This window comes from Phocoena phocoena, chromosome 14, assembly GCF_963924675.1.
Source record: "Phocoena phocoena chromosome 14, mPhoPho1.1, whole genome shotgun sequence".
Lineage (NCBI taxonomy): Eukaryota > Metazoa > Chordata > Mammalia > Artiodactyla > Phocoenidae > Phocoena > Phocoena phocoena.
In genome coordinates this window covers 65,715,105-65,733,321 of record NC_089232.1, presented here as the reverse complement: position 1 = coordinate 65,733,321, position 18,217 = coordinate 65,715,105, and the positions used below count along the sequence as shown (strand labels likewise).

The window sequence follows — 18,217 nt, the reverse complement described above, 5'->3', positions numbered from 1 at the left end:
TAACTGAGTGCGTTGCTGCACAGATGGTGCAATGTGTTTTTATAAAATTAAGTAGAATAAAACGTTTAGAATCCCAGTAGTTCTGTACCTGTCACTGTCTGGCATCTTTAGGAAGATTTGGAGCAAGAACTCAACCGCTTCTCTGCCTGCGGAGGCGACCGCCGCATAGGTCCCAGGGCTCAGGCTGAAACACTCTGTAAGGTTGCATGCGGTTTCAGAAATGATGCCCTTCTCAGCAATTCTGAATTTGGAAAAAAAGGTGGACGGCAATCTCTCTCGGAAATGCTGGAACTGGAAGAGACGCGATGATGGTGAGAAATCCCCTCTGGGCATGGGCCACAGCTACCAGGAGAGACCCCTACCTCCCAGACCCCTCTCCATCCATCAAAACAGCACTACAGGCCCTGAAAAGGGAGACACTGCTTACCCGAAGTCTCGAAATGCAATAGAGTTCAGCCTGTTATTTAATATAGATGCTAACACTACAATGAATGAGGGGAATATGATACATGGTTTTACCTCATTAAATCTTACAGCATCCTGGGCTTCTGGGTTTATCTCCCTGCTTATATACAAAGACAAATCATGAAAACTAGTGAGATTGTTCCAATACTGAATTAATTCAGTAATTCAAAACGTAATTCAGTATTGGAATTTGGAGTCCTTTCTCTCTGGACCCTTTTGCAAAGCACTCCTTGGACCCCTGCAGCACTGCGGGGCTGGAGTCCTTTCGCTCCCTCCATTTCTTCCTTCCAGTAAAGCCCTGAAATGCCTTCTCACTGGAGAATAAAAGGCCCTCATCATTTTCCTTTTATTTCAATATTTTCTTGGAGATAAAACAATAAATATCATGCAGTTCCTATTACTGGACGTCACATACATATTACATGATAAAAATCCCTTACTAAATAAATTTTCCCCAACACAACTGAGATGGGGATTCCATTTAGAACGGTCACGCAGCATGAAATGATTGCTTGTGAGCTCTGCCTTGGGGGGAAACAAGGAGACGGGGAGAGGGTCTTTTCAAGGGGTGGGAACCAGGCTGGGCTACGGCTGAGGTTACTTTTGCTGTGTGCAACGGGGCGCTGGGCAGAGTCTCCAAACTGATGCTGCTGACATTATCAGCAGCCCCAGTGTCTCTGGAGCCTGACTTGCTTGGGCCTTTCTGGCAAAAGAAATGATGAGATCAGTTCTTCTCCAGAGTCAGCACTGTTGTGTGTGTGTGTGTGTGTGTGTGTGTGTGAATGCACACGTGTGCACATGGGGAGGCACTGTGTACAGACGGGTGTGGGCTTTGAGCCTCCTACAATCACAAGACCTGACCCTCTATTTCTAGGGATGCAGCTCATACCTTTTATTCGATCAAGTCCTCACCTCGTTCTCCAGGTCTGGGAACTAGAACCCTGACTCGTTCCTTGCACCTGACTGCTTCCCTTGAAGCCCTTCCAGAAGTTCTCATTCCATGACTGTTGTGCTGAGAACCAGAGTTGGATCCTAAACCCAGCTCTGTGGCTGGGCTGCCGCTGTGACAGGCAGACCTCCTTGCTGTCTGCTTTCTGCCTGGGGTTTTGTGTATCCCGTGCTCAAGGACCACCTGTCGCAGCCTCTGTCTCCCTGTCGGGGGACGTCTGGAAGGGCCGGAGGAGCTTCCCTGGACCTGCCAGCAGGCTGCAGTCACCACCCGTTGGCTGTGGCTACATCCTGCTCCCTCCCTCTTCCCTTCCATCCTCGTCCTGGCACATGTACCTCCCCTTGGGCAACAGCCGCATTACAGAGTTCACGTCTAAAGGTGTTTGAGTGCCTGTGAGGTTAGGTTTCCCAAACTCCATCTTTCCTTCTCCATCCTTACCCATATTTTGGTCACCTTTCACCCATGCCAAGCCAGAATATTTACTGGCCAGGGGTGGGGAGGGGCAGGTGGTAGTGGGTGGTCGGGAGGGTGGGGAGGGAGGGTGGTGGCGGTGCTGTGGCTGTAAGAAGAGTTGGAGGATGTGCCTTGAACTTGCATTTGCATTGCATGCATCCTGGTTGTGGTGGGTTTGGGAGCTGACAAAGAATAGAGGGGGCTAAAGATCTACCCCCTGCCCCACCAGGGACCCGTGAGCCCTGTCTCTCATCTTAAAAGGAACGGGCAGCATCAATCTTATCTATCAGGGGCCAAATGCTTGAAGATGGTTTCATGGTTGCATTCCCTCTGCAACGTCAAACCAGAGAACAGCTTAAGGGATCCAGCTTTAGACAAGGACAGCTGAAATATTCCCTGCGTTGTTGACCTGTTCGGAAGTTCTAAGCTTGTATCTATTACAGGACATAGCAAGACTGAATTGGCAGCCACAGAACAGCAAGAGACACGTTGAGGTCAAGGGTGTTGGAAGAGGCGTAACAATATGGACAGACGGCAGCAGGGGCGGTGGCCATACCTGATAGTCGATCTGAGGGAAGAGAAGAAAGGCAGGTTCAGGAACCCAAACTAAAACCCAAAGGCGAGCCGATCTGAGAAGGCTGGCTCGGGGCCCTGCGTTCCTTTTTGTTGCACTTTCAGCCTGTTCCCTGGAACACCTGGGAGTGAACAGGGACCATCACTCACTCTCTGTGCAGAGCTGTGACAAAGGAAACCCAACTGCTGTAGAGAGCATGAAGGGGAAAGGAAATTGAAGTGGGAGGAAGGTGTCTGAGAAAAGGAGACTCTCCCTTTCTCATCTCAGCTTGGTTACTCTTCACAGCAGTGATGATAAAATTGGAAGGAAAAGAGACAGTGATGGGAACTGGAGGTAAGACAGAACCTGGATCAAATGTAGATTCCCCAGAGTTGGAGCTCCAAGGAGAAGGAAACTGTTATTCCATCAGACCACTGTAAAGCATGGTGGGAATTTGTTCTAGCATTCCCCTCCTCCCAAACACTGTACCTCAGTGTTTGTAGGGAAGTATGTGTGGGTCTGAATGTGGAAATATCTATGTTTCGGTCTGTTCATGTTGCATAAGGAGGCACTGAAGATGCAGTCCCATTTTTAAGCCACTTCATGGTTTGCAAAGTATTTGCATGGAATGTGTTGAGTTGTCACAGTAGTCCTAAGCATATGCTAGGCTCCGAAACTGAGAATTTGCAGTCTCAGTAGCAGAGGTGAGAACAGAGCAAGCTGTGTTGCTTCCTTTGTAATTAATACCCACCACCTCCATGTACTGTCTTCCACAGTTGGCACGGGTTTCAGTTCTATCCTACTGCTGATCCTGGGCTCCACTTAGGCGTACCGGCCATTTGATTTGCCTGGGCAGACTTATCTGGAGATCAGGAATGAGCTGGAAGGGAGGTGGCAAGTTCCAGCCTGGGGGAGGATGGAGCTTATCCATCCTTGCTCTTTTTCTCTGTCCTGTCTTCTCCCTGCCTGTTTGTACACCACCTGTGTTTGGTTTGATGCAAGGCAGAGCGGTGCTCCCATAGCAGTTGGAGAGTCACAGGCCCATGCCAAGGTTGCAGAAATGTATGCGGCTGTCATGTGGGCAGCGCTGTACCCATGAACACCAGTAGAGCCCTGGAGTCTCAGACAGCCTAGTTGCTGGCACCAACGTAGCCTGTTTCTCAGCAGAACTGTCAAAGGAATCCAAGTGTCTCTTGAGTTGTCAAGGTCTGGACTGTTCTTTGGTGTTTAACTCGATCAGGATCCTGCAAGATCCAAAGGGATCTCCAGGGAGCCTAAGGAGGTCACAGGTCTGCTTGCCCCTTCGGCAAAATGGGTAGCTGAGAAATAAGGTACCTCTGGCCGAAAAGTAGACAAATGGGCTTGGCAGCATTTAGAAAAACATATGATTACAATATTGCCAGGGCTCCCGAACTGTAAAGACTTGGGGCAAATCAGTAAACACAAGGCTGCCGTGTTGCTCAGCTCTGGGACACTAGAATCAGATGAAAATATGAACAGCACCCCCAGTTTTTGTGCATGGGGGGCAGACCTCGTATCCTCTCTGGACTTCTGTCTCTCATTAGGAAAGGGAAGAGCTGGCTGAGATATTCTTAGGAGTCCTGTCTGGTTCAGGACTTGAATTGTTCAATCCTTGCTGGTAGACCAGATGTCTCAGTCCCTTCCTAGCCCTTCCCAACTCCTCTCATTTTATTCTTCTCAGGGGTGAGATTAGGGGACTCTGAGGATGAGGATCCTCTTACAAGCTACCTGAATCAGTTGGGATCCTTGGCAGAAAACAATGGAAACTAATCCAGGGTGGGGCAAACAGGAGGTCATTTATGGGAAAGATAAATCAGAGTCAATGGGAAATCTAGAGAACGCGACTTGGAAGGTGGGCAGGAATGAGAAGAGGTGGCTACACAGCTGGACACCACCACAGGATCTGCCTGCATTGCTGTACCTAAGATTTGCTGCGAAGAATCCCTCAGCTGGTCCCAGCTCCTTTAGTTACTTCCTCAAGACTCAAGGCCTAGAGTAACCAAGAACATCTAATTGGACAAGCCTGGGCCACAAGTCTACCCCTTTGCATCCAACGGCTGGGGAGAGGGAATGTTTGGCTTCTTTGACTGCTGCAGTGGGAGACCAGGTCTGGCCTTTCACCAAGGTTCCCCCCCACATGGAAAGGGTGTCCATGTGCCTAGTGGTGATGAAAATGACAACTGTCCACTACCGCATCCTTAGGAGATGTTCTTTGATAGTCTCAGCTGGTTTGCGGAACCTCCAAAGTATGGCGCTAAACCCCATCAATTTCTTTTCCATTGATTTCATGCAACTAGGATGTGGAAATGTGCTCAGAGAGAGCAGAACCCAAAGGGTTCTCCTCCTTCTAGAGCCAGAAACATATTTTTGTTTGAGCTGTGAGCACCACCAGAAAGGCAAGTGCCTATGTCCTGCTGAGAGCCCTCATCCTGGGACCACAAGTTCCGGTATCGGGCACTCCCCTGTCACCACCCAGCTGCACCTTGGGCAGGTCATTCATGCTGACTTTTGGTTTCCACATCTATAAAAGCAGGAGTACTGGGGTTTTTGAGACATTGAGTGTGAACATGTTTGGAACTCTGAAGTTCTCTATCAGTGAGGCCTTCGTGTTAGAGTGGACCACAGCCAGCGCACAGGACTGTCTCAGGACCCAGGAGCCCTGCCTGTCCATGACGGGGCTAAGGCCCTAGTTGTGAATGTTGCCTTAGTCTCAGTGAACATTCCCGGGATCCTTCGTAGAGATGCTGTCAGAGCTTCCGCCACACAAGTGATGGGTGTGTTTGACTGAAGGCTCGAGGGACATCTGGCACCCGGTCCCCAGCTCTTCCATTAACTCTGTGTCACATCACGTCACTGGGCCTCAGTTTCTTCACCTGTAATATGGGGACAGGGGATCCCAGCATTTGATGGTTGCACGATCGCAGTTATCCATGTTCGTGCGGAGGCTGTGGGGTGCATGGTTTGAGAACCCTCCACTTTATCTGTGGGACGCATTAAACTATTGGGGAAAGGAGGAGGGAGCACAGGTATCAGATTTTCTTTTGTAACTCCTTTCTTTTTCATGGTATTAAAAAAAAAAAAAGGAATTCCCTGATCACCTCCTCACAGCTAGTGTGTGTGCAGGTGAGTGTGTGTTGGGGGTTGTACGGCGGGATGGCCCCTTAGGAGCTGAAGGGCTGACTGAAGAGCCATCAGAGGGGAGGGGAGGCTAGGCGGAGAGGAAGACCTGGCCTTGGATGAGTGGCCGAGCAGATGCTCGTAAGCCAACCATGGAGCTTTGACCGATTTTGGTGTAAGCATAAGAGAAAAACGTACCTCGCGGCTGTATACCCAGGATTGTTTTTTCCCTTAAACTCCTCCCAGAGTTTAGCCAAAGATTCTCAGACAGTTCTGTGTATAAGCAGTCCCTGGGGAGCTCGTTACAATGCAGATTTTCAGGCTCCATCCACGGAGATTGGGACTCAGAATGTTTGGGGGCGATCCCAGAATCTGCAGTGATGCAACAGCTGGTCTCGGACCAGACTGCTTTCTAAGGAGCAAGCATCAGAGTCTGCAGCAGGGCAGGAGCTGTGCCCACTGTAACCTCCTTCGTCTCGGGTTTCCCTGAACTCTGTCACCCTTTGGGTTTTATTTCTGAGTCTGCAGCTGGGTGAAATCTCCCAGCCTAGCTGGTTGCTTTCTCCAGGGTGTACAGAAATGTCCTCAAAGGGCAAAGCCCGGAAGCATGCTGCCTTACCTTGAACACCTCGGACTTCAGTGGAAATGTCCTGTCTTTTGCCTTTAAATTTTGTGGCATGACAAAATTGAAGGACACGATGACATAGTTGTTTCCCATACTTTCTGGCACAGAGAAGATGTACTGCATGTCCCTCTGGGGTCCTGCATGAAAAAGGGCAGTGATTGGACTTCAGCTCATCTCTGGCATTCCAGGATGAGACGGTGACCACTTCAGAGAGCCAGTTCAACGTTGTGATGGTTGTGATGGAAACTCTGGATTTGGGCTAATAGACCTAAGGCCTGGGTCCCATTCCCCACAGTTACTAGTTGTGACACAAGCTTCTTTATTTTGTGAGCCTCAGTCTCCTCCTCTTAAAAATAAGGAGGGAAAGTATAGTTCCTACTTGGTGAAAATGTTTCTTACACTGTAAAGTTGAGGGCTATTTTTATAATAATAAGTGGAATTCCAGAGGCCTCAGGTATGCATTGGTGACAACCATGGAGCCATGAAATGGTGTCAATCCCCCAAGCATCAATGGAGACAGAGGAAGAGAGGCAGAGAGATGGCAATTCATAGAACTCTGCTACCCAAGAGTCCTCACCAAAGCCAGAGGGAGACAACTAACGTGAAAACCATTAGATTCAAATGCATGAGAGATCGGGACTTCCCTGGTGGTCCAGTGGTTAAAAATCCGCCTTCCAACGCAGGGGAGGCGAGTTCAATCCCTGGTCGGGGAACTAAGTTCCCACATGTCACCGGGCAACTAAGCCCGCGAGCCATAACTGCTAAGCCCATGCGCTTCAACTACTGAGCCCGCGTGCCACAACTAGAGAGCCCACATGCCGCAACTACTGAGACTGTGCACCACAGCTAGAGAGAAGCCTGGACACTGCAACAAAGGGCCTACGTGCTGCAACGAAACACCTGACACAGCCAAAAAAACCAAACAAAACAACACAACCAAATGCATGAGAGATAATGTATGAAGAGTAAATGAAGATGAGACAAGCTAGAAATGAATTAATAGACATCAGAAGGTTGGGGTACGATTGGGAGGCTCTGAAAGGGGAATAGGGAGACATAGAGACCATCTCGGTCATCGGCTTTTTGTGAGGATCAAACAAGATGACACACTCAAGTGCACTTAGCAGCACAGAGCAGGTGCTCGCCGGCTGCCTCCCTTCCCTCTCTCCCTTGTAAGGAATTACTACAGATGGCACAATGTGTGATTTTGGTCAGTTCATCGATCTGCACTAATATCTGGGCTGCTGGCCCACAGATGCAGCTCAGGAAGATGAATCAGTAAACTTGCTGCCCGAGCAACTCGGCGGTTCCTCAGAATCTGTCCTTGGTCTCCTGGTGACTAGGTTCTCTGACCAGCAGAGCGAAGAGCCTGGAGGCGTGGGGTCATTCAAGCACACCATTCTCGACAGGCTGGTGCCAAGGTGAGGGAATGCACGTGGCGAGGTGCAAACACACACACACACACACACACACGCACAACTATGTTGTTTGTACAGCTTTTCCTATGCAGGATGTGTGAGCACTCAGGTCCATCTTCAGAGGGTGATATTTCACTCAGCCATGTCACAGACGGGGAGCCGGAGGTGCAGTGAGAGTATGTCCCTCGCTCTCTTAAAATCACATCAATGAGATTCATCTCCCGGGAGCCCAAAGACAGGTTCTGAGGTGCCCACCTCTGGGATCTCAGTATGGTGCTGCAGGATGCATCAACCAACATGGGCAGGAATATGCTCCCTGATGCCTGCATGGTGCCTTGTGGCTTCAAGGGGAAGATAGAGATGACTGAATTCCCCTATGTACAGTTGGGGAGACTGAGGACAGAGAGACCAGAGTCACAAGGCCAAAATGTGGCAAAAACAATGGTTTAACCCAGGCCCTGACTTTTGCCCAGTGTTCTTTAAGATGTGAGCATAGGGCTGGGGATGTGTTGTAAAACATCTAGTCCTACATAGCTGCTGAGTGATGACACCGATGACTCACCCAGAACTCTAGAGTCAGGGCTGGGAGATTAACCCCCATGTTCCTCTCTTGCGATTCATGCCAGGAAAGACTGTGGCACTCCAGGTCTCCAAAAAAGATGGCAAAAGAAGTTACAGGCATGATAACCATGCATCCTGGTTTCCAGGAAACTGGTGGTTTCAAAGCTTTGGTGCCAATATTCCCTTCTACCATTAACGTTTCCTGAGAGTTCTAACATTTCAGAGAGGAAATACCCTTCATGCAAAGAGAGAACACACAATTTCCTTTTCAAAGCTTTTGTGTCTTGGTGGAGAAAATAGCCTCCTTCTACCTAGATCTCTGAAAAGCGAATCTTTATTCTCACAAAAGTTTAGGGAAAAGGGTGGGGATTGAGGGTTTGGGCAATAGTTAAAGATTTAAAATCTAATTTTGAAAAAAGTGTAAGTACCAAAACTCGCCATCATCCTTATTTTCATACAACTGGCTTTTCCGTCGGTCGTGGGTTTTCTGCCACTCCAGAGACCTGGGCGTGGAGAGACAGACCATAGGATGAGACCTCCTGGGATGTTTCATCTCAACCACACATGGCCCGACAGGGGCCCTTTGCACAGGCCTCCAGTAGTTTCTGGGTGTGAGTGGACAGTGTCGCTCTACCTGGTGATTCTATGCTGATGGCTTCCAAGCTGTCTCCCAGCCCCATCCTCTTTCCTGAGCTTCAGATGGATACATGCTATGGTCCATTCCTTGTCTCCACCAGAGCCCCACCGTGACCTTGAAATCAACGTATCCCAAAATGTACTCATCCTCTGCCTCCTTCTATTGCCCAAGTGAGAACACGAAGGGTTATTCTCTCTCATACCCTCCACGTCCAAGCCATCACCAAATATTAATGATTTATTGATTCTACCTCCTAAACCCCTCTCAAAGCCGTCGAATTATTTCCATCCTTATTGCTGTTTTCAAGTTCAAGAACCCTCATCTCCCTCTTGGACTGCTCACCGGTCTCCCGGAACTCAGTCCGGCCCGCTTTCCTGTTCATACTCTACACCTCCAATCAAAACAATCTTTCTAAAACAGAAGTCTGGTTAGGGCACTTCCCTGCTTAAAACACATCAGTGCTGCCCTTTTACTCTCAGGATGAACTTCAAACTCTGAAAGAGAACTTGGCCTCTGCTTACCTCTCCAGGTTTACCCGAGCAGCTCCCTATCCCCCTGCCCTTGAACCGTACACTCCAGCAATAATGAACATCTTCATTTCCTTAGAAATACCTGTGTGTCTGGTGGCAGTGGCAGCACCCAACCCAGACCCGCCTTGGCCTTCACCATGATGCTTCCTCTGCCTGGAATACACTTCCTCCTTTCAGTCCTATAACCCAATAACTTTTACTCATCTTTCCTCCTGAAAGGCACTTCTGCTGGGAAACCTTCCCTGTCCCCCCTGGGGTGCCCTTCCTTCGAGCCCGCATGGCACACTGTACCACTCCCATCTCAGCACTTAGCACCCTGTGTTACTAGTGCTTGTTTATTTCTTGCTGTCCCCCATTAGATTCCAAGTGTCATGAGATCAGTGACCACGCTCACCATTATATTATCCGTCATAGGGCTTTAACACAATGCCTTGGTGCATGGTGGGATGCCATAATTTTTTGCTGGCTTAATTAATTAATAATTAAAGCCGTCTACTTCATTGGGATAATGTGTTCCAGAAGCTACTTCTAGAGTCTGCGGTGAAGGAGGGAGACCTCACAGGCAGAAGGGAGCATCTGTCACTTCCCAGCCCACTCCTGAAAGTGGAGGCACATCCATAGGTGACGGCCCCCAAGGCACAAAAGTGTAATGGGACCCTTCTCTGGAAGGGTCCAGTTCTCTGGAACTGACTTGCATGGAGGGCCTGGGTCACCTCTGTGCCGGGAGAGCAACGCAGGGACCACTCAGGCTTCTGGCTGCAGGCCGAGCCAGTCAGATGTGTTATTGTAAAATGGTAATTTTATAATTAAGTGATAATTACATTTTCTGCAGTGTGTAAGGGAAAATAAATGTAGTGTAAATCAATACACTATTGATTCATGCAAGTTTGTCTTTAAGTATGTGTGATTGAAATTTCCATTATGGTTGAGATTAGACCACCCGCCCTCCCCATCTGTCTCCACTCCTTAAAACGTAGGGAAGGGGCTTCCCTGGTGGCGCAGTGGTTAAGAATCCTCCTGCCAGTGCAGGGGATACAGTTCGAGCCCTGGTCCAGGAAGATCCCACATGCCGTGGAGCAGTGAAGCCCATGTACCACAACTACTGAGCCTGCGCTCTAGAGTCTGTGAGCCACAACTGCTGAAGCCCCCGTGCCTAGAGCCCGTGCTCCGCAACAAGAGAAGCCACCGCACTGAGAAGCCCGCGCACCGCAATGAAGAGGAGCCCCCGCTCGCCGCAACTAGAGAAAGCCCGCACGCAGCAACGAAGACCCAACGCAGCCAAAGATAAATAAATAATTTTAAAAAACGTAGCGAAGAAATCGACCAGTGCACGGAGACAGTGACGATGCGGCCATATCGCTTCCTTCCAGCCCGGTTGCTGGTGGGGAATGGGGAACCTCAGCCCTCAGCCGGGGTACGTGACCCTCCAGAGTAGGTGTGGCAGGGTCCATCCCCCGTCTCTGCTCTGCACACTTCTCCTCCCTGCTCAAAGGCCTTTGTGAACCCCCATGCCTGTAGGTACAAATCCAAACCTCTCGGCTGGCACCAGGCTTTCTGGTTCCAGCCCCCGACACGTCTCCCCTAGGTTCCTCTGCCTCAGGCCAGCTTCTTGGCCCTGAACACAGGCTGAGCCACTGTTTCTGGCTCAGCGCAGCAGCCGACACTTCCCGCCTACCTAGGGATGGCTTCCAAAGTGAGTCATACTTTTTTTTTGGTTGAACTCCAGTTCAACCCCATTCAAGACGCTTTCCCTGAACAGGCCCGCCCATGGGAAGCTTCTCTTCCCCGACCTCTGGGGTCCCTTATTGCCATCACTGGTCATTTGATCTTTAGCCTGGGGGACGTGGGCAGAACGTCAGCTCACGTGAATTTCTTGCCTCTTCTACTCAAGGGGACTGTGCCTCTGACATCTGCCCTTCCTCCACTCCTACTGCAACAGCCAACCCCGAATCAGGGATTCAGGCTAATCGGATCCCACCCCGTGCCATATTGGGCAGCTTGGGGTGATGACTGGGAAGGGCTGGAAAGGGCCATGGATATCCCCAGGGAGGAAGAAAGGACAGAGGCAACATAAAAGGAGAGAGTGCGGCGGGGAGTAAAAATATTGTCCAGTGGTTCGTGGTTTTGCAATTTCATTCCCCTTCTGTGCGGGAGGAGGGGATTCAGCTGCCCTGTTCTCCAGGGGGCATCTGAGGGAGGTCACACCCAGGTTTATGCTAAGAATTCGTGTCTCTGCCTCTCCCTCTCTCTCATATGCCTACCCTCCAGCCCCACCTGTGCAGGCGCCTCGGCTGGTGGGCACCGCCCAGCCTGGGGCATCAGGCTCAGGCAGGGGTGGGAGAACTCTGCATTCGCCTCCAGAACACACTTCTCCGTGTATTGATTTTCACCTGCTTGAACGCGATGTATTTCCTTTCAGATCATGTTCTCCCTCGTGCTAAGCTGCCACGGCTGGCCAACGTGTCTCGACTCTTTCCGTGGATCTAACACAGGCCCTCAGAGACCTGCGGGCAGGCTGGGCCTTGCTGGCTGCTGAGAGGAGCCAGTCCCCTGTGGCTGGCCTGCCATCCCTCTCAGGCCTGTCATCTCATTCTTAGTCAGCAAAGGGGTGGGGACCAGGGATCCATCCTCCTGGCAGCTGGAAAACACCAGCCCAGCTCTCCAGGAACTACAGACCACACAGCGGGGGCCCCATAGATCAGCTGGGTCAGCGAGCAACTGCCTGGGACACGGCCAGCAGAGGCATCTGAGACCCACGTAGCTTTGTTCACTCCTACCACCAGCAAGGCGCTGGCTGCTCGTGGGAGTCTGGACCAATACGGCAGGATGGATGATGCAGGTGGACTGAATCAAAAGATCAGCCAGATCTTTGCCTCAGCTCCCCAGCTCCCCCTAGAATGAAGTCTTTTCCATCCTGACGACATGGCATCATCTGGGTCAGAATCCCATGGGATCCTTTTATGGAAGGAGACTCCTTCTCCCCATCTCTGTCTGCCAAGTAGAACTTGACTCCTGCCCTACCCTGCCCCTCTTTTAATTTCGTACTTATTCTAGGTATATGGGTTCATCGCTCAAGACTGCTTCCTTCTGGAGGACAGACACTGTCTCTTGTCATCTGTATGCATCCCACAGCACCCACCCAGCACAGTGTACTTAGTCCGGAGTACACAGCAGGTGTTTAAATGATGCTTGGTGAATGGTATCACGGGAGTGTGAGTTCGACTGAAAGTCACACACAGGTGTGAGCTGGACAGACCTGCAGTGAGATCTACCTGCTGCCCTCATGGGTCAGAATGCTCTCCAAACACCGGGTCTCCATGAAGGAGAGAGAGAGGTTTCCAAAAGCCGTACCTGTCACTCCAGCGCCCTCTCCATTCGCTCTTGCCTCAGGGGTTCCACAGGCGGATAAGTTATTCCCAGCCGCTCCTGTACTGAATCTGCAAAGAACAGAAAAGGAAAACTGTCAGTGGTCTCCAGCAAGGGTCAGCAGAAGGGATATGAATGCAGCTGCTTTTCACCTCCAAGCACTGATTTAACTTCTGACCTCATTTGGCTGCAGCAGGAAAAAAAAAAATGGAAAGGAAAAAAAATCAATGTCTCTGCCTGTGTGGAGTTGGAATGAGACCTAGGAGAAAACGGTCCTTCTTTCTGTGTAGCACCTTGAAGGGCAGGCGCAGCTTCCTCAGTCTGTACGACTGCATCCTAAAATCTGAGCCAGCTGAGACAACAGCAGGTAAATAGCACGGATGGTGCCATGGGCTGCAGAGGGGAGATCTTTATGGGTCTCCAGCCTCCTCCATGCCCTGTCACAGCCGGCATCTCTATTCCACTCAAATAGCTGTTTCCTTGCTGGCGGCCCCTTGGGAGCTGTGCTGGGGTCTCCACAGCACTGTCCTGAGCAAGGCCAGTAGGAGGCTGATTTGAGCACGACCAAGACCTTTGAGGCCTGGGAGTGGAGCCCTCCTAGACTGCGGCCCCGGGGCTGCAGCCGGCCCCCCTGGCAGCCTGCCTCTGTCAGCGAGCAGGGCATCCCCGTGGCCTGAACGTTCCTTCCTTCCCCAGGGGATCACATCATCATCTGTCCCAGATACAGAGGCCGGCACACTTGCTCCTTCAGACCACCGAGGCCAGAGGGCAGGACTGTTTGTTGAAAAGTTACAACAAAACAATCACAACCCTTTGAACTTATGTTCCTGGATCCAGGAGGCCTCCGCCTGGTGAGAGGAATTAAAGCATGATTGAGTTGTAGCGGCAGTATTGATCTGTGCTAATGTTGTCTGAGGAGACAGAGGCCTGGAGAGGTGAGGAAGGAGCGGACTTGTTCACTGATTCCAGGTCACAGGAGAAAGTCCCAAGTGGAATATTCCCACGTGGAAAAGAAACCCGTGTGTGGAGGCAGGGCTTGGAGACAGGCCTGGCTGAGTGTGTGATGTGCACTACGGCCTTCCATCCTCTGAGGTGGATATTCATATAATCCTCGTCTTACAGAGGAGACTGAGCATCAGAGAGGTTAAGCAACTTTCCCAAGGCCACAGAGTAAGTGGCAGAGGAGGAACTCTGATCCCAGCCACTGTCAGTCCCCAAAGCCCAGGCTCTTAATTTTGGAATTGGGAGTGGATAAAGGATACAGCTGCTCCCGGGCCCAGCTCATACTCACATGTGGACGAGACCCTGACCTTGCACGTAAACCTGGGCCAGCACGTGATTACCAGTAGGGCAGTGGCATGAAGGAGCGGTGTGGTCAGACAAGGGCCCAAGAACCCAGCTTGGGTATGGTTCTTTTCTTGTCTACTTCCGTCTAGCTGACACTGCAGTGAAAGGTACTCTTTTAATGCCACGTGGGATGCGGGTGCCCCTCTCTGCCCCCCACCAGGCACCCCAGGCTTTGCACACAGTGTATTCTTAACTGCCAGCATGTGACGGAGCCCATGGAACAGGGACGTGAGAAACGGGCGGCTGGTGGCCCAAATAGCTTAATGAGCCACCCTCAGTGCCTAAGGGACAGTCAGGGGCTCAGGCAGGCACAGGGGAGAAGAGGGGCCAGTGCCCGGAAGGGGTTAAATGAGGCATGCAGAGAAACACGTACCCCCTGGCCCCGGGGAGTCACTGACCCAGCCAGGTGCATAGTAAAACATGCCAATTTCATTTATCTTCCTGTCTGTGTCCCGCCCAGAGGGTGGGTGAGCAGATTAAAAAGCTCACTGCATTTATGGGCTGGTTTAATCTTACCACTTGTGGTCAGAGTTATAACCTCCTCTTTCTGCAGGAAGAACCTTTAATCAAGTTCTCGGGCGCTTGTCTGACCGTGTCACTTCTTTTCGACAGTGCTCTGTTGGTGATCACATGGGCCTTGGCCAAGTGCCTCAGGCGTAACCTTCGAGGCTAAGGTCACAGCTGCATCTGAGAACGGGCGGGCTTTCTTGCTTCACTCTCCTGGCTGCTGACTGTACCCTGACCCTGGTCAGATCTCTCAGAAAGGGTGCCACTGGGAAGAGGTGATCCAGGTTATCTGTCCTAGGATAATAATTCCTTGAAAGTATTCTCTTGAATGCAAGTTCCAGAGGCAGTTAATTGTTACTCCTAGAAAAAAATGGTTTCATGGCTAATGGTAGATTAAAACCAAGCTGTACTTATATTGCTAATACATTGTTAATACAGGCCTTCTCAGAGCCTTTAACATGTTAACATCCGAATACTGCTTTCATAGAGCATCGCACCAGGCTGGTGCTCCTTTGAGCACAGGCTGGGAAGCGTCAGCAGCCGCAGAGTGGCAAGAATGGTGGGAATGGATCATGCAGGACACACGGTCTTCATCACCTACTGTCACAGAAGTGTCCTGTTTAGACTGCTGTGTGTTATAAGAACAACTCAAAGCGTGTGCTGTGGGGGAGGAAACCTCCGGGCTGTGAGCAGAATCATCACGAGCCCCAACCCCAGCCAAGCCCGCACTTCCACTCCCCAGTTCACCTCTGTGACCTTGGCCCTAGGTGTTTACTTGGCTGCTCTATAAGCCGGCAGTCACTGCCATCCCCATGGCCAGCCTCTGCGGGGCTCACATTCCATGGCCATCTGGACCTCTGGATACACAAGTCCCTTCTCCCCTGCATTCAGAGGAGAAAGAAAGGCCGTCTCAATGTATGAAAAGGGCCTTGCCAGGAACGGCCAGCACATCACGCAGGTACCATGGCTCCTTCCTTCCATGCCCAGCACAGATGTCACTCATTGATCACGGCTCTCTTTTTCCAAGTCCGGAAGCAGAGCCCAAGTCTTGTCAACACAGTAATCCAAGGCAGCACTGCCTGGATCAAGGCTGGCACACAAGAAAGCTGACTTTCTCTCTCTAACCTAGACTTGTCCACATCCGGGATGGGGAGCTACGGGGAGCAGAATGTCCATCCGTGGCCAGATGTGATGATGGTATTGTCTGTCTCCACTGAGAATTCAGAGAAGGGCAAGGGAGATCCCAGAGGAAGGGCATCTGGAACCACTGGGACTGGGATCTCTTATGGCTTCGGTTTATCAGGGTCTCTTCCTTGCTTGTGGGAAATGTCCTTGGAGCTCCTCACATATTCTATGATGGAGAATCCGTGATGTCATCCTCATAGGCCAAAGACAAATGCATTCATTCACTCATGCAAGCATACTCGTCCACTGATCCAACAGGCATTTATTAGGTGCCTACTCTCCTCCAGTTGCCGTGCAGAGGAAGCATTTTGGTACTGATTTCCTTAGGGAGGAAGGCGGGAGAGAAAATACTGCCTCTGGTTTTTTGTTTGTTTGTTTGTTTGCTTTGTTTTGTTTTGTTTTTTAACATCTTTATTGGAGTATAATTGCTTTACAATGGTGTGTTAGTTTCTGCTTTATAACCAAGTGAATCAGCTATACATATACATATATCCCCATATCTCCTCCCTCTTGCGTCTCCCTCCCACCTTGCCTCTGTTTTGCAGACTGGAACATTCACCCAAACACAAAGCAATGGAGTAACTGACCTTAGGTCAATGGACAGGAGAGACTACACGCAGAGAGGGAAGGCAGATATGAGAAATAGGCCATAAATAGAAGCTGATACTCTGCGTTCCTTGGCCCATAAATACCTGTGAAAAATGGACCCTGGGGTTTGCGACACTGTCTCTTATGACCTAGAAGACATTATCAGACCTCAAGAGTTGTGAGAACTACAGAGATGGGGGAACATTTGTGGGAAATCATCACAAGGCCAGGAAGTGCTGTCCCTGCACGGCTGTATAAGTATAGATGGGAACCCAGGAGTCGTGGTGGCTGGGCCCGGCCATTTCAAGCAGCTCTATCGCCCTGGCCTTCCCCTCTCAGGTGTCGGCTTCTCATTTAGGAATTGAGGAGGGTGGACTTTAGTCGTGTTTTCCAGACCAAACGTTACTGCACACACTGACGATATGCATTTTTGTCCACCCAAAGTTGGTTGTTGCATCAAGGGGAAAGACTGTCCCCCAGTAGCCATCCTCCCCTCATTCATGGGAATAAAGTTCTAGCTGGGCATATGGCAGCCCAGCTAGATGGCATGTTTCCCAGACAACCTTGGGCCTCAGGGTGGCACGTGACTAGGTCCAGACTCATTGGATCTGAGAGAAAATGGTGTGTGCCTTTACTGATACGTGCCTTCCTTAGGGATGTATAAGTGGCCCTGGCCTCTTTCTCCTCCCCCGGCTGGGAAATGAGGGGACCTGAGGCAGCTGCCGTGGGCTCACAGATAGAAGCCCCATGTTGCAGGTGGCAGAGCCAGCTACCAGCTCTGGAATCACCTGCCTAGCTGAGTAGTGAACTTGATCTCGTTTGAGCCCCTGCATTTTCGAGTGTCTTTTTCAGAGCAGTTCAGTTGGTACATAACAAATAAAACCCTTTTGGGGCAAAATTTTCTCCAAATTCAATTGGGTAGCTAATTCTGCTTTCTTTTTGGGCTAATCCCCCAGCATAGTTAGACACTCTGCCTGTCTGAGGCCATTCAAGGATAGTAAGATTTTTGGTGGGTCCCTGGGGGATGAGGATACTGGGCACCAGAACTACTGGATGAAGACAGGGAATGAGGTTGTCCATGATGGGCCTGGACATGGTGGAGGCAAGGGTGATCACTACTTGTTTCAGCTTCTTGGGCTCACCGAGGCAAGTGATTCTGACTCCTGTGTAGGGGAGCAAGAACCCTGGGGCACCGTGTTCATGGAGAGCCTTACCTGCTCAGCGCCAGTCACTGTGTAGGCATGCCGACTCACCAGCCCGTTTGCCATCCTTGTGGACTCAGTTGTCGGCTTCAAAGGAGAAAAGCAGACCAAGCGTTAAACATTCACACATTCTTCAAAAAGACAGAAAAGCACTATTCAATCAGCAGCCGGGCTGTAGCCAGAAGAAAAGCATCCCACTGACTCACGTCGGAACAGCATGTGTTCCTGGATTTCTTTCCTAGAGAGGCAGAGTTTGAAGGCTGTAGGGTGCTTGAGGCCCCAGCATTTCACACCTCAGGAGACCACCCCATGACAGACAGAAGGCCACCAAGTCCTGAGGACGTGGGCTGCTGGCTTCTCCAATTACTTGCTATCAATGAGACACAACACAAGACATAACTTCTGGGCATTTTGTGGGAGTTGGGAAGACCTACCACCTCCAAGCTATGAGGAATTGGGGTTTAAAGTGCATTCTGGTTTCATGTGGCATTGCAGACTAGGGGTGTGTGACTCAAAGCCCACATGGTTAAAGAATGAAGGAATTGTCCTCAGGGATACGGTGTTGGCTGTCTCAGAACAGACTCAAATAATTTGGAGGGTCATTCAGGCTTTTCAGAATGGGGTACTCTGCCTTTGGGCTGCTGCCTTTAAAGCCAGTGAGAATCAAAGGGCCCCCCGTTCACTCTGGACCCC

The 18,217-nt window shown here is 50.6% G+C and overlaps 1 protein-coding gene across 1 annotated transcript in view; it reads right to left on the bottom strand.

Annotated features, from left to right (window-relative positions):
• The window catches only part of CAPN13 (calpain 13), a 78,876-nt gene that overhangs the window by 34,347 nt on the left and 26,312 nt on the right, over positions 1-18,217 (bottom strand). Inside the window, 8 exon segments of the mRNA XM_065890833.1 lie at positions 89-241; positions 2,309-2,435; positions 4,878-4,962; positions 6,178-6,320; positions 7,067-7,083; positions 8,591-8,665; positions 12,681-12,766; positions 17,537-17,611. Of these exon segments, the coding sequence (XP_065746905.1) occupies positions 89-241; positions 2,309-2,435; positions 4,878-4,962; positions 6,178-6,320; positions 7,067-7,083; positions 8,591-8,665; positions 12,681-12,766; positions 17,537-17,611 (761 nt within the window).